Source organism: Trypanosoma melophagium, assembly GCF_022059095.1.
Source record: "Trypanosoma melophagium isolate St. Kilda chromosome Unknown ctg8segment0, whole genome shotgun sequence".
In the NCBI taxonomy this organism is placed as follows: domain Eukaryota; phylum Euglenozoa; class Kinetoplastea; order Trypanosomatida; family Trypanosomatidae; genus Trypanosoma; species Trypanosoma melophagium.
Genome location: NW_027125192.1, coordinates 181,826 through 197,290, shown reverse-complemented (window position 1 = coordinate 197,290; position 15,465 = coordinate 181,826). Strand labels below are relative to the sequence as shown.

General features: G+C 45.3%; 4 protein-coding genes across 4 annotated transcripts; 1 reads left to right on the top strand and 3 right to left on the bottom strand.

Annotated features, from left to right (window-relative positions):
* Positions 1 to 4,918: 4,918 nt before the first annotated feature.
* Positions 4,919 to 6,343, top strand: LSM04_009609 (uncharacterized protein; the record flags this gene model as incomplete). The annotated part of the gene is made up of 2 exons (XM_067333217.1): positions 4,919 to 6,142; positions 6,338 to 6,343. The coding sequence occupies 2 exons, from the start codon at positions 4,919 to 4,921 to the stop codon at positions 6,341 to 6,343; spliced, it is 1,230 nt and encodes a 409-aa protein (XP_067186174.1).
* A 2,103-nt stretch (positions 6,344 to 8,446) lies between these two features.
* Positions 8,447 to 8,974, bottom strand: LSM04_002463 (uncharacterized protein; the record flags this gene model as incomplete). The annotated part of the gene is made up of 2 exons (XM_067333216.1): positions 8,447 to 8,772; positions 8,866 to 8,974. The coding sequence occupies 2 exons, from the start codon at positions 8,972 to 8,974 to the stop codon at positions 8,447 to 8,449; spliced, it is 435 nt and encodes a 144-aa protein (XP_067186045.1).
* A 473-nt stretch (positions 8,975 to 9,447) lies between these two features.
* LSM04_005548 (uncharacterized protein) lies at positions 9,448 to 13,287 on the bottom strand (the record flags this gene model as incomplete). The annotated part of the gene is made up of 1 exon (XM_067333215.1): positions 9,448 to 13,287. One exon carries the CDS (start codon positions 13,285 to 13,287, stop codon positions 9,448 to 9,450), a length of 3,840 nt encoding a protein of 1,279 aa, XP_067186103.1.
* Positions 13,288 to 13,591: 304 nt separating this feature from the next.
* Positions 13,592 to 15,274, bottom strand: LSM04_009246 (Endonuclease/exonuclease/phosphatase; the record flags this gene model as incomplete). Its single annotated transcript, XM_067333214.1, has 1 exon — positions 13,592 to 15,274. The coding sequence occupies one exon, from the start codon at positions 15,272 to 15,274 to the stop codon at positions 13,592 to 13,594; it is 1,683 nt and encodes a 560-aa protein (XP_067186167.1).
* Between the last annotated feature and the right edge of the window lie 191 nt (positions 15,275 to 15,465).

The window sequence follows — 15,465 nt, the reverse complement described above, 5'->3', positions numbered from 1 at the left end:
GACGAGGAATTTGCACCCATTACAGAAGCGGAACTGGAACGGGCCCAACGCCTTCTCCCGAAAGGAACGGCGGCTGGTCCGGATGGGATTTACAGCGAGGCTCTCCAACATTTGGGGCCCAGAGCAAAAGCAGAAACCCCATCACTTTTCAATGGGAGTCTCCGCACTGGTATTGTCCCAGCTGCTTGGAAAGTAGGTGTTATTTTGCCCCTCCTCGAACCAGGGAGGAAGGCAACAGACCTAGACTCGATCAGACCAGTCACATTAACTAGCCGTATGTCCAAACTAATGGAAAGGATTATGGCAGCCCGTATTCGGGATGTTATTGAATCCAAGCTGACCCCACAACAATCCGGGTTCAGGCCTGACCACTCCACACTGGACCAATTACTACACCTGCGCGCAGCCCTCACGAGACCTTCATACGACTCGCGCGCAGGTGCCGTATTCGTCGATTGCGCCAAGGCCTTCGATACTGTAGATCAAGACCGCATTGTTAGTGCGATGCGGGAGATGGAGCTCCCACCGCACATCATCCGATGGTCAGCCCCATTTTTAAAAGGACGTCAGGCTAAAGTACGAGTCCAAGGAAAATCCTCACCACTAATGCTATTCCACCGCGGCGTACCGCAAGGAACGGTCCTAGGCCCGCTTAACTTTATTATAGTAATGAACACTCTAAGCAAACGATTATCTCAAGTTCCTCTTCTGTGCCACGGCTTTTTTGATGACCTCACGCTAGCAGCACGAGATGGGAACAGAGACGTCATCAACAGTGTGCTACAAAGCGGAATAAATGTGGTTGATGGATGGTCCAAGAGCCACTTCATGGAAGTAAACGCAGACAAAACGAAATACACCCTCTTAGGATCATTGGACCCAAACCCCCTTTCCCTTGAACTACGCGGCACCCCTGTCGGTCTAGAGAAAGCTCCAAAACTTCTCGGAATTACATTCCAACACCATCGCGGAGTGCCCTTCCATGCAGTACAGACGAGGCAACGCATGAATTTTCGTTTGTTGCAGCTCACTGAAATCTCGTCCGCCGCATGGGGCCCAAAACGAGATGTTTTGCGCACTTTTTATCTAGCCCTAGTTCAAGCCCAGAAGCCATATGGATTTGAGGTCTGTTACTGGGATGCTTCACCCACACGCCGCCAACAATTAGCAGCAGGCCAAAACAAAGCTTGTCGAACCATAGCAGGAATCCCATTTGGATGTCGCTGCAACGACGCACTGCGAGAAGCCCGTCTTCTACCACTAGAAACGACAGCCGCGATACGGAGTCTAAAACACTTCTTACTATGCCAGACAAGAGGTGGATCCCTGAAAGAAAGCGCTGATCAGGTTTACCACATGAACCACCCAGTCCGAACCTTCTATGTACGCATAATGAAGACATACCCAACGCTCCGTATAGAGCCACGCGAGTTGCCGCTATTAACACCGACACTGCGTTTCGGTAAGCGCGCTCGCTTCTTCACGTCACTGGATAACGTCTCCGCTGACGACCCTGAAGGACGCAAGAAGGAAGCACCTGAGCGTTGGATAGCCCGATATTTCCGCCGCATGGGAGAAACACCACCACCCCGTACACATTATGAAATTTGGACTGATGGCTCGGTATTCCTGGGTGTCAAATCTGGGGCAGCGGCGATGATTTACAAGGATGGTGAACTGCTCAGCACCACGCAAAGAGGAGCTGGCCCCCTAGCCTGCAGCTACGCGGCCGAAACCATAGCACTATATGAAGGATTGCGGAAACTACCCACGATACTACCGGCAGAAAACCCAACACCCTGCAGAGTTTCCGTATTCTCAGATTCGCCGTCTCTACTGAAAGCGCTCCGGACTGGCCCCCTGACTGTTACGGATCCTATGCTCCGTAAACTATGGAACCTGATCCTCCAAGTGCAACGTCGCAAAGCCCGCATTCGACTGCAATTTATTTTCGGCCATTGCGGAGTAGAGAAGAACGAAAAATGCGACGCTGAGGCCAAAAAAGCTGCGGGGCATACCCAGAGGGATGATGCCTGGATTCCCGATGTTATTGCCTACGCCAAACGCATACTCAAGGGGGAGGAAACACCTCGTCCTCATAGATGGCAAATCACAGGGAACTGGAACCCCACCAAAGACAACCCAGAACTAACCCGAGAAGAAGAAAGATCGCTTGCAATATTCCGCACAGGAGTCTCGCATCGATATGGGTGGTTGCTGAGAAAAATCCAATCCCATATCCCCTGGTTGTCGATGGCGCAACCCCCAAGAGGCAAACGACTCAGCCCCACCGAAGCCGCAAGCAACGCAGAGACACCACCCCATGAGTAAAGCATCCGAGCCAGCAGCATGCACAGAGTGCGGAGCACAATACTCATGCAGGAACACCGCAGCGCTTCACCTGGTTAACAGGCATGGTTTTAAGAAGGCCGATGCGCTTTGGAAGCTCAAGTTTCCCCATGCGCCACCTCCGCTGGGCATACCGCCTGAGCCACCGCCGCCCAGACCAACATCTCCGGTAAATACGTTACCTCGCCAATCAGAGCATGCAGTGAAAAAACATCCCTTTGCATGCCATTTATGTTGCCGAACCTTCCCCCAGAAAAACGGATTAACTCGCCACCTCAGGTGCATGCACAACGCAGAATGCCCTCCCGCTGAAAGAAAGCACCCAAGAGCAGACGAACCAACACCAGAGGGATCGGCATTTCCATGTGGCAAATGTGAAATGGTAGCGCGCTCTAAAACAGGCCCCAAAGCCCACATTCGAGCACGCCATCCTGAGGACTCCAGCAAAGACGCACCCGGCACGCAGTTGATTCCACAGCCAGCATCGCTGCGCTGTGAATTTTTTCTAGGGGATTTCGGTAACATGGGAGCTCTATCGTACCACAAAAAATCTAAACACCCACCTGGAACTCCGATATTGCCGATTGCAATAAAGGTAACGTTTCCCAGAAATAAGAAACGTCAGCGAGACTCGTCGCCACCGGAACGTGAGGACCGCGGCAAGGTTCAGTGCGGTGTGTGTAAAAAGTTATACGCCAACATGCCTTCACTCGCCATTCGCTGCAGAAATTTTCACCATGGCGAAGGCATGCCTGCCAAAGGGGCAACCAAATCCTCCCGATGCAAGGGCGAGAACATAAGAGACCTTGCGACCCTGATTTGCCCCACATGCAGCAGACAATGCATGAGCAAATCAGGCCTCACACAACACCGCGTGTCTCAACACGGGTATCAGCATATTCGCGCGCATACTAGCCAACGCGCCGACTGCGAAGAAACAGCGCTGCATCTCTTGAGTTGCCCCGCCCTTCGTCCATTGCGAATGCAGTATGCTATAACAGATATCCCTCTCCAGAAACTGTGCTTTTCCAAACAGTTAGCCCAGTTCCTTCTGGCAGTGGAGCGGAACTATGCGATACCGCAGACTTCGCGGTCCAGAACCCCTACGCCTCCTTCCTCCACCCCTGTAAGGCCTCTACACCCCTCTAAGGCCAGCGACGAGCTCGATTATGGAATCCCTGACAGGATTAGTCTCAAGAGACGCTTGTCGCGATCCCCAACAAGCAACAAAAAACAGAGAAGATCATTGAGGCCCAATCATTAACTAAAAAACCAAAAATAACAAAAATTAATAACAAAAGGAGAGTGGCCGACGGGCTCTGGGAAAGGATGGTGGGGGTAGGGTATTTCTCGCAGAGCGTTTGCCGCGCATGGGCTGGTTATAACAATAAATAAAACAAAACTTGAAAATAACAAAACTCAAATAATAAAAACCCAAAAATAACAAAATAAATATTACAAGAGCTTGAGGATCCCACAAAACGAAGAGATTTTTCTCTCAAACACCGCTCTTCATAGACAGCAACCTTGGTGCTCTACGGTGAGAAGCTGATAGCCGTACCGTTGGGGTAAAACCCATAAAGGCACGAGGAATAAAAAAAAAGCAAATTTCAGCATGGCAGAATCAATGTGATGAGTTGGGGGAATCAGTCTGGATGTAATTTACTTCTCAAGACATGCAAAAGGAGCAAGGATGAACTAATGAAGCGCAACAGCATGTTCTGCAGTGAAAACAAACCAGTGTTGCAGTGCACATCTGATGGTTTAACCCTTGGAATGTGTTCCTCCATTTCTGTGTCTGAAGAATTGTCTCAGGAGTGGCACCGCTGCTTTGAGAGAGTTGTGCTTTGGCCGTGTGTCGTTCACTCTGTGGGATGGGGTCCGATGTTGGAGAAAGATAGGGTGCTGAGGGGTATATATGTGATCGTACCTTCCTCATATACATTGTGGAGGGATGTGTGTATGTTTTTGTTTTTTGGGAGGGCACGGGAAGGAGAAGTTGGAGGCGAGGCGGGTTGTGCAGCACTCCTCTACTCTGCCCCTTGATGGACTCTGCTGCCGTGTGTCTGTTTTGTTATTCGGCACTCTGTCAGTTCCCAGTGCTTCTCCTGCAGTTGGGAGTAAATGCTGAGTGTGGGTGGCAGCAGTGGTTTTCTTGTTGCCGCATCATTGCGGCCAGAGATGCTCTTACTGGTGGAGCATGGATGGGTGACGTGGGATGTGCTTGTTGTTGGTTTTTTTGTGTGAGGGGTTGGTGTGTTCCTTTTTCTTTTTTTTTGGTATTTTCTGCAAAACGAGTGTGTGTGTGTGTGATTTATTTCTAAATGGATGCCTCACTCAATTATTTGCCTTCAGGTATCCCAGTGGTGCTCGTTACGCTGGGTTCCATGTTTTCCCATGGTTGTTGCATCTTCAGTCCCATTGTTGTTGTTCTGTTTCTCTCTGTGTTTGTGGTGCCCTTCACCCATTTCTCTCTGCCATGTGTGTTAGCTGTGCGTCTCTTACTCTTTTTCTCTTCTTCCTTGTTACCGCAGACCCAAGCAACCCACAGTGAAATTGAATAACAAGGATGCTCGTCCAACTGCGCCGTGTGGTGTACCTGTTGGTACTTCTGCAGTGCTCTGTGGGAGTAGCATTTGGTTCGGGTGGAAGTTATGCGGCATTAAGACCCAAAAGGATTGTTACCGGAAGCGAGGTGGTAGATCTAGCCGTAGAAGTTGCTAAGATTGTGGAGGATGTGCGGGGTAATCTCGACAGATCGAAGGTAGCAGGATCAGGGTGTGTTCAGGCTGCGGGTGGTGTTTGTGATGTCGATTCTGCAGATCCCAAGGCAGGAGAGAGAACTGCCAATGGTGGGGAGGTTGTTAACAATACTGACGACAAGGCTCAAGCCCTGGCTGAGAGAATTAATGCTTTGGACAGATTGCTAACTGAATACCAGATATCAGCGTATTCAAATCCCAAGGAAAGGGCTGGTGGTGCAGAGAATATTATGAAGAGAGTATCTAAGGGTTATGAGATGGTGGCTGAAGCCAGAACAGTTCATCTGAAGTTGGAAGAGGCTCGCAAGCATCCCACGCAGAAGGCGAGTGAAGCATTAAAAGCAGTGACTGAAGTAGCATCAAGGGTTCAGGAGATTGCGAAAGAGTTTGAAAATTTGCGGCCCATTGCACCAGTAGAAACGGTAAAAGATGGTGGGGAGGATTCCCCCAACGGAAAGGTGGAGCGAGTGACGAAGGAGAATCCGCAAATGAAAGGCAGCACGAGGGAAGGTTCAGACATTGCAGAAGAATCCACAAGAGAGGCTAGTGGAGCTGCGCCGTCAACCACAACTGTGAAAGGAAGTACACAAGCAAAGGAAGATAAGAAGTCCACGGAAAGTAGCCCCATAAAGGAGCAGGGAGCTGAACCCTTAAATGCGAACAAGGCAACACGGCAAAAAAATACAGTTGCTACCAAACATGACAAGGTTGAGGAGAGCCCGCAAACTGATTCACACAAACTGGAAGCTGAAAATCGACAAAGCCCAAATAAGGAAATGGTGAAGACAGAGCAACAGATAAAAGAAGCAGAAGAAAAAGCGAAGGAGGAAGAAACGGAAAAAACGGGAGAAGCACAGGGACATGCGGGAAGAGGCGCTGAGGAAAGAAGAAAAGCAGAGGAAAAAAAGGACAAGGAAGAACAGAAGAAGGCCAAGGAGGAGGCAGAACAGGCGAAGGAGGCTGAAAAGGAAGCGAAGATGAGCGAAGAAGAAGTGAATGGAATTACAGAGAAGGTTGAGAGCAAGGCCAAAGTAGAAGAAGCGAAAAAAATAGGAGAGGAGACGGTGAATAAGGCCAATGAGGAAGTGGAGAAGGTCTGGAAGAATATCGACGGCAGCAGCAGTCCTGCATTATTGCACAGTCCCTTGTTGCTTCTTGTTCTGCTGTGTGTGTTGGGTTGCACTCTTGTGTGCTGATCGGTGTTTCCATGACACACAGCTGCACAGTGTTAACCTTTGTTCGACTGGACATGGGTGTGCGTTGTGAGGTCACTTTTCTTTTTAATGGATCTTGAAATGTTTCTTCTTTCCCAGTGCGATAAATCTCTTGTTTGCTTTTTTGTAAATGGATACATCTATTGCATTCCCTATGGCGCTCATCAGACGACAACCATCTTTTTTGTGATGGAGTGTTCTTTTTCTTTGTTCGCATTATCTGGGTTCTGCTTTCCCGTTGTTCACTGTGTGTGTGTGTGTGTGTGTTCCGTAATGTTACTAACTTTTGCTTTTACCCATGGGAATGGGATAGAATCCCCAATGTGTTTTAATTGCTGTGACTGAAATGTGAAGAATGGCAGGAGGTTCAAGACACACAAACACGCACACAGTAATAACCTTCCTTCTCTTTGTGTGTATGTGTGGACTGTCATCATGTGTGTGCATCATTCCCATTGCTCGCCCTGTACGAAAGGCACACACACCAACTGCAGGGAATTGTGTTCTTGTCTCCTGAACATGTTCACATGATAGTCACGGCTTTCTTTTCATTTTATTTGTTTTCATTGTTTTGTTTTTCCCTTGTGTGGTGCTGTGTGTGCGTGTCTGTTCTGCTGCATATGGTGGTGTGCTCCTCAAGCCAACCAATGGGCGTGGTGCCTTGTGTTTTCCCGCACCGTGCATCAGTACAGACACGCAGTCCTCTGCAGACACATTCTTTTATACACTCTTCCCTTCTTTCCTTTTGTGTGTGCTTTCTTTTCATAATTAATTTGCACTGTGTGTGTCTCTTTTGCGTTTCCCATGCACCTTGTGTGTGTTGGTTTTTCTGTAATGATCCTATTTTCATTGCTAATTGCAAGCTGCAGGCTATGCAAACAGTGAATACTTCGACACTATACTTTTACCATATAATAAATACTCGTTATGAAACACAAAGTGGATGTGACTGTCTTCAGGCATCACAGCCACATTGAGTCATGAATTTCTTTTGGTTTTTTTTATTTGTGCTCTATTATTGTGTCTGCCTCACGCAGTCACTCTCTTTTTTTACATTTTTATTTTGGTGAAAATATTGGTGGGTTGTGGGTGTTTGAGAGTGCCCTTCCTATGTGTGTGTTGGGGTTTCTCCTCGCACCGCCCACGTAATGAAAACACATTTCTTTGCTCTCGCCTTCTCTCTCTGTTGGTGGTGTCACTCACGGCATGACCACGAGTATATTTCTCTGCCCTTGTGGTGTAGTGTGTTGTGTGGTTTGCTTGAGTGACTGCAGCCTGCGGGGAGGGACTGAGACTGATCCGCTTCGGCTTCACGTAATGGGTTTGTTTTACTTTTTGGGGTGTGTATTGATGCAATCGTGTGTTATTGTGTGCCGTCGATATCCTGTTTTTCTTTTTTCCGTTGCTCTTGTGTTTTCTGTTCCTCTCTGCAGGTGTGTGGCTCAGTGTAGGGTTTTAGTGTATGCCTTAGTGCCTCTCTGGCATGGGCATGTGGGTGAGATGGAAACTCTGTGTTGCTGGACCGCGCCGCTGCGGATTCTCGGTGGTTGGTGTGTCTCTGCTGGACGCTGATGTTTGCGGTGCGCTAACTGTCGGCGTGGCGATATCCCCTGCCGCGTGTTTGAGGGGCTGGAGTGAAGGTGCGGTTCCTTTGCGTTGTGTGATTGGGGCCGCACATGAGTGCACTGTTGGGATTCCCTCTGTTGTGAGTTGCAATCTGGCGAAGCGATGGTGAGGGGCTGGGCGAAGAGAGCATGGAGCCATGTTTGTAGTTTGATTCTACTCTGACTCTGTGGTGTGTTTGCACTTCTCCTTGTTTACCTCTGTTGTTGTTGATTGGGCTGCAGTTAACGTGTGCGGCTGTTATGGTTGGTGTGCCGTGCCTCCCCGCCACTTTCTCTTTCTCTCTATCACTGTGCGTTTTTGGGAATGTGATGTGAACCATCGAGGCATTTGCATTGACCACAACGTGATTCTCGGACCTCTTTTCGCCAAGCCACCCAACACAGGCACGGGACTGACATGCCACACTTCTTCCCCTCACACACCGTGACTCCTTTCTTTCCTCTCCTCCACGCAAACTCGCATCCCGTCCTGTTTTGCGCGGCTCACGCTCAGCGTTCAACTCTTGCATTCGGGGGAAGGGCATTCCAAACGCGAAGGCTCACGGCGGCGTGGGGCACCTATATACAAGCACGCCTGGAGGCTCATCTTGAACGGGATCGCACTCCGAACGCAATCGCGTTGGCCTGGTCGAAATTCCTGTCCGACGGCAGTTGCGGCGCGGCATGCACTCCAAACATACAAGTCACACAGCAACACACCAACACCAACACAACCACTTCTTGCGTCCCTCTCCAAACGAGAGAACGTGCATGGGCTGGCATGAGCGGCATGCTTCGCTTCGGCGGGGCTCGAGGGGCACTTTACATCCCGAGGCGCCGAACCTTGAGGCCTGAAATATCATGCTCAGGGACTTTGAACTTGAGAGAGATAGAAAGGAGGTGAGAAGGAGAGGGGAAAGGATGAAACCCGGCAACCAGTCTGCACGAGGCGCGAGCCGCTCGTCGTGGGGCTCGTTGTCGGGTTTCGCCCTTTACTTTTTTCCCCGCGACGGTGATGAAGCAGACGACGCTGTGGCCTCGACATCGCTGGCGTCTTGGCGGAAAAGACGGGGCGGCGACGGGAGAAGATGTGACCCCACCGCCGTCTTGGAACGTTTCGTGCGGCGCAAGGCTGCAAAAAGAAAAAAAAAACAAAAACCAAACGAGGACTTTACTAATGTGAAGTGGGTCCTCTTTTATTTTACCTATTATAAGGGGAACCTTTTTTTGCAGAAGGTAATAAAGAAGTATAAAAAAAACGATAAGTAAAAATAAAAAATAAATCAAGAGGAATACTTTTAGGGTAACACAGTTTAGTAGAAAAACAAAAGCAAAAGCAAAGTTTTTCATGATCTAATTTTTATACACATGAAGGGTTGTAGTATAGTTGGTCTTGTTTACATGTTGTTCGAATCAATTCTGGTACTAAATTCGCCAATAGTGTAGAACGAACACACAGCTTGTCTCATTCTTTTTTGGAAAAGTGTTTATGTGTACGTACAGTTGAAAAATTTTCTCTTACATATATTTTTTTGGAAGCTGTGCCACATCAAAATGTGCGCTACTTGGGTCCACACAGGGATATCGCATCTCTTGAAGGTTTTTTCGCCGTCTTTCTTCCTCAAGACGCATTTGTTCTCCCAATCTTTGTTGCTGACGTGATGCGCTTTTCATTTTAGTTACAATAATGTCCAACATGCGGTGAATATCTGCTGCCCCTTCTCTTCTTATAGTTTCACGTTTCTTGTACCACCTCTCTGTCCATTTTTTCCACAACAGAGTTAAATAGGAAGCCATAGCAGATCCTTTACAGATTTGACTATTCAACAGACGTCTTGTTCGTAAATTTGTTGCGACTCTTTGAAACAGAAGACGTGTGGCTCTTCTATTTCTACTTTCTTCCACTGATCGCAAATGTCTAATAGCTGAAGCCATCCATGGTGCCATTGGTTGTCCACTTTGCAAAGATTTTGCAGTATTTGCATATGGCAGAATATTATAGTTAAAAAATCTTTCAAAAGAATTTCCTCGAAGACGCGAAGCTGCCCAACGAATCCTGTTCCGCACTTCATTCCTGGCCTCTTCAAGTGCTCCTTTGAAATCATAGCGGTAAACCACTGGAGCCATATTTTCAACACCCTCTGGTTTTTCACGGCGTCTGATCGCTTTCAAATATTCCAAAATATTTCCTTTAAATCGTTTGGGACTAATAGCGGGACTTTGACTGTATTGCGGATACACTCCCAAAGACTGGTGATCAAAGGGATTTGCGAAAGCGGTATTACCATAAGGGTTTGTACTCTTGAGCACATTCATATGCGTCTGTCTCCATTTTCCATCTAATCCTTTTTCATCCCCAAACCTAATCCCAAATCCACCTCCACCACCACTTGGGTCTATACTTTCATTATCTTCAACATCATTATTGTTTCCAGGTCCTTTCCAGGTAACAAAGTTACCACCCTCATCTGAGTATACATAATTACCTGTTAATGAATCTCCTTCCAAAGCTTTTGAAGCATATGTATAACCACCACTTAATGTTGTAACAGAGATGGGATCATTATTCTTGCTGTTTGTGAACTCCTTTCCTTCTCTTGATGTGTGGTTGGACAGTGTTGCTGACGTTTTTTCATATTTATACTTTTCATTCATCGCACCACCTCCAGTAATATGAGGAGTGTGAGAAGATCTAACTTGCTCAGCAATTTTCTTTCCTAATCCTACCCCTGCTTCTCTTTCTCTTCCTCCTAACGAGTTTACTTCTCGGACAAGAGATGCGACCCCACGCTGTCTATCTAGTGACTTCTCTGATGGTCCATGATACAACAGAGGACGACCAGGATCACGTCGAGCTTCATCATGCTTACTCATCTCCATCTCATTATTATTTATTTCTTCCTTTCCTTCGTTTCCTTCTTCTCCCATTCTTTTGTTTTTTTTCTTCTTCTTCTTTTCCCTTGCTTCTCCATCCTCTTTCTCATGTTCACCATGATCTTTAAGAATGGATGTAGTTACTTGTTCTCTACATGAGTTAACAATGGCATCGTAGAGTTGATTCTGTGCCCATTCCTCATCTGTTAAGCTAGATGAGGGCCCTGGGTGCCGCTGAAGGAAGATTCCTTGTTCTTCAAGTCTATCAAAAACAGTTTGTTGCACCATGTCATTCACTACATCTGCCACAACTTGTGAAACTAATACTTTATTTTCTTCACTAATAGAATATTGTATATTATCACATTGATCTTGCAGTGCATTAAAACCTTCTTGTAACATACGAAATAGTTCATTTAAGACATTCTGTATAATTTTCTGATCTTCTCTGAGTTTCATCATTTCATTTTTTACAACATAAAGTCTTCTACGGAAACCTGAATTTTCACCTATTTGATGAGACTCTGCAGTCAATGCATCTCTCGATACTATGTTTCCAGATTTATGCTTATCACTTGAATTCGCAATACTGCTATATGAAGGGGTAGAGGAACTCTCCACAGCTGCTACCTTTTCTGATTTATCACCGGTACGAGAAGATGGTTGCTGGAGAACTTTTGTCAAAATTTTCCGTCCCCCCCCTTGTTCATGCAGTTTACTTGCCTTATTTCTATTCATTTCCTTCGCCCTAACGTTTGTTCCAGCGGATGTACGACCCTGATTAGTTGTTTCGCTATCCTTTAGGGAAATGGCTCTTGACAGACTCGTAGAGGATAATGTTTCTTCTTGTAATTCTGTATCTTGCGATTTATTATTTTTTAACTCTTGAACTTGCTCATTTTTGAGGTTTTCCATACTTTCTCTTCTCTTTAATTTATTATCATAACTTTTATTCAGTGAAGAAACCTCACTATCCAGGGTAACTTTAGCCTGATCATTTGCATCCGGTAAAATACTTTCACCTTGTGAGGCTCTCTTACTCTGGAATGATCCTCCGAAACGATATTCACTCCACTTTGTTAAAGAAGTAACACTACTAAAAGCTGATCCGCGTTTCAAGTTAGTTCGTGAAGTTCCAATAGTAGCAGAACCAGGTTTAAGACTACTTATAATATTGGCATCAAAATCTAGTAAAGATGAGGTATTAGCCACTTCGGCTTCCAATCGACGTCTCCATAATTCACGTTCTTCACGAAGGCGTATGTGCATGTGGGTAATTGGAAGTTGTTCCCGAATATACTTTCTTCTCGAGTCGATATTAAAAAGATTCTTGGTTTGTGATAAACCTTCAGAATCCTTTCGATTAGAAAATTTTGACCTTTCTGACGATACACTTAAATGAGATGAAGCATCATAGTTCCTGTTTGGACCATTACAGGCAACAAGAGTACTATCTTCCTTTCTTCTTTCTGCTAGTTCTCCACCATCATTAAGTAACGTTTTACGTGATCTTGACGCAAAGCTACTATTTCGAATAACATTTCCCTTCGTAGAAGATACTGTAGTGCTATCATCATTTTGCATCTCTGTCAAAGTAGGAGAATCTGCTCTTTTACTTAATTCATTTTTCTTTGCAGATTTTGATGTTGTTCCTGTAGATTTTTGCTGCGATGGTGCATCACCGCTTCTTCCCTTTCCATCCTTATCTTGACGAGTAGAGTAAGATATGCGTTTTAACCTCTCAGAACTATTAGCAGGAAAACTAGAACTTGTGGTTTGTCTACTAAATGCTTCAGCATATCCTGCGTGTTCAGCGTAGGCATAAGAGTGAACATCCAAAGCGGCACGAAGTCGCATATTTTCCTTTTCCATAGATTTATTAACATCCATAAGAACACGCATATCTCTACAAATAGCCTTCTCATCAACCGGAGCAGAGTCTTGCATACTATCACATATTCGCTGTAATTGAGAAACTTTTAAGTCTTTTACCAAAGACTGTGTTTTGATATTTTTTAATTCATTTTCCTTCATTTGAAGAATATGCATTAACCCTGCCAATTCTTCCTGAACTGCCGCAAGAGATGTTTCCAGGGACTCAATGCGTTCTTTCTGTTCTGTACAAGTATTGGTTAGAATATCAATACGTTCATATAAAGCTTCTTCAGCTGCAGTAGATTTAAGCCCATCATGACTGCGAGAATACACAAAACGATTTAAAACTCCCTGTACCATTTCATACGTTTCCCAATCACCAAATCTGGAGGGTTCTGCTTGTGCCGCCTCCGCAAAGAGAAGGTTGTGTATGTTGTCCTTATTTCCCTGAAATCGTTCCTCTTTGAGTTCGCGTCTACGCTCGGCTATTTCCTGCTGCTGTGCATTAACCTCCTCATAATTGGTGTATATCTGTTCTAGAAAGTCCCACCGCTGATCATCAGGCAAACGGTGCCGAAGTTCCATTTCCCCTGCATTATTGGATTTCATGAGGAATGACCTTTTTTTTTCTTTTTTCTTTTTTCTTTTTTTTTTTACTTCGATTCGGTTTCTCGTTTTGTACTCAGGTCTATTAAGAGTCAAGTGAAGAGTGAGAAAAAGAAGCAAAATCCCGAATTCATATACAAGTAGGATAATGCAGAATATGCAAAACCAAAAAACAACAGAGACACACATACAAAAGCAAATGAAAAAACAAAAAAAAAAGAAATAAAAAATACAGTCTTTTTTTTTCTTTTTTCCTTCTTCTCTCACTCTCTGTCATGCGTTTCGACGCGACTACTACCCCCACATACTAATCCTTCAGTGATTTTGAACCAACATCAGGATGCACATCGTTAAATGATACATCAATGACGAGATGGATATGATGAGATGGATGATTACTGCACGGTAAGAGCTGTTGCTCATTAATGAGTTTTTCCTCTGGTACGTCAAGTACCTGATGAAGTGCCAAGGTCTGAGGATCGTAAAAGATAAAATCTTGTGTACGCGAAATAATACCCTTTTTCTTCATAACTTCCTTTTTTACCGCCAGTGCATCCTGTTCCTTTTCACCTTCGTCTTCTCTTTTTGTTTCTTCTTTTTTTTTGTTTTCTTGTGGTTGTACCTCTTTTTTCTTGTTCTTGTGCTTCTTATCGTGTATAATCCCTTGTTTATGAATGTTTTTCTGTTCCATATCCATAGACTCGTCACTATTTTTTTCGTTAACTAACTCTGCAGAAACAGAGGCGGTTGTCTCTCCCTTGACAGAGATTCTTTCTCTTGTTTTTGCATACTTTGCCATCGCACGTTCAGCCCGCTTTGCTGCACTACACTGCTCAAAACATTCCCGATTAGAGTCGTAGTACTTTTGATACTTTGCATTGCCTTTTTGGTCTTGGTGAAACCAGGCAGTCCATCGGGGTCCGCCCACCACATCATATGTGGAGAAGAGACGTTCCCTAATAAATTGCACACAGGCTTCTTCATCATCGATATTATTTAAATCACCACAAATCACATTAGACATATGCGCACGATCAGCATCGTTACGATTCAACGCATCTAATATCTGTATTGTCTGGCGTGCCTCATGTAGACGTATCTGCATCGCCTCTTGTGAATCACCTGCAGTGAATTGAATACAAGCAACATTTAATGTCATGTTAGTTACCTTATCCCGCATAGAAACAATGTGAGCAAAATGAAAATGCTGCACCAGGTCTTTTCCTGGCATGAGAATTGGCACAAAGCGTCCCTTGTGAAAAAGTACAACATTTCCAATATCTTCCCCTTCTTCGATTTTTCCCTTGTGTCGTGCCTGATTAGGATCATCACCTTTACGTAAAGCCCGCACTTTGTACCCTCGACTAGACTGATACAACGTTCCATACCCACAATACCGAACATACTTCCATAGGACATTATTAAAAAAGGATCGGTTTACCTCCTGCAGACAAACAATATCTGGGTCATAGTATCGTATCTCATTTACCAAATATGCCCGTTTGAAGTCTGGTTGAAGGAATGGTGGAACTTCGGTATCAAGAGAGGGGTCATATGATACAAATGCATCCGGATCTTCCCCAGATCGTGTAAAACCCGGAACATGCACTTGTACACCTTGAACAGGTGTTGTTGTTGTTGCTGTTCTTTTTATTTCTGTTCCTGTTTCTATTTTATTCCATGCATCTGTCATGATATTAAACTGCATGAGACGAAACCAATCTCTACGTGATAATGATGTTGAGAGTCGTGAGAGGGGCGCCTTTACCCACGCACGTGGAAGTGTAGGTTTGTATGTTGTTTTTCCATCATCGTCTGCTGTGTTCATTTCTGTTAAATCCGCTATTCGCTTGCGAACAGCCGCGGCCTCTCGCAGTACATTCTCTGCCAAACACGGTTGAATCACACTACGCATTGTGCCTGGGAGACCCTGCACTCGACCACCAATAATGTTGGGGCCATCCAGGCAACACACACTGCGACGAAGCATTACTTTTCTTCTTCACACTATAGCTATAGCTATTGCTTCCCCAAAAGAATGTGTATGTGTATGTGTGTGTGTGTGTTTTTTTTTGTGTCTTACGTCATAGGTAAAAAAGAATAAGTAAATAAACAAATAAAGAAAGATAGAAAGAAAGAAGAAAAAAGATAAGAAGAGAACATATTAAATTAAATTTGAGA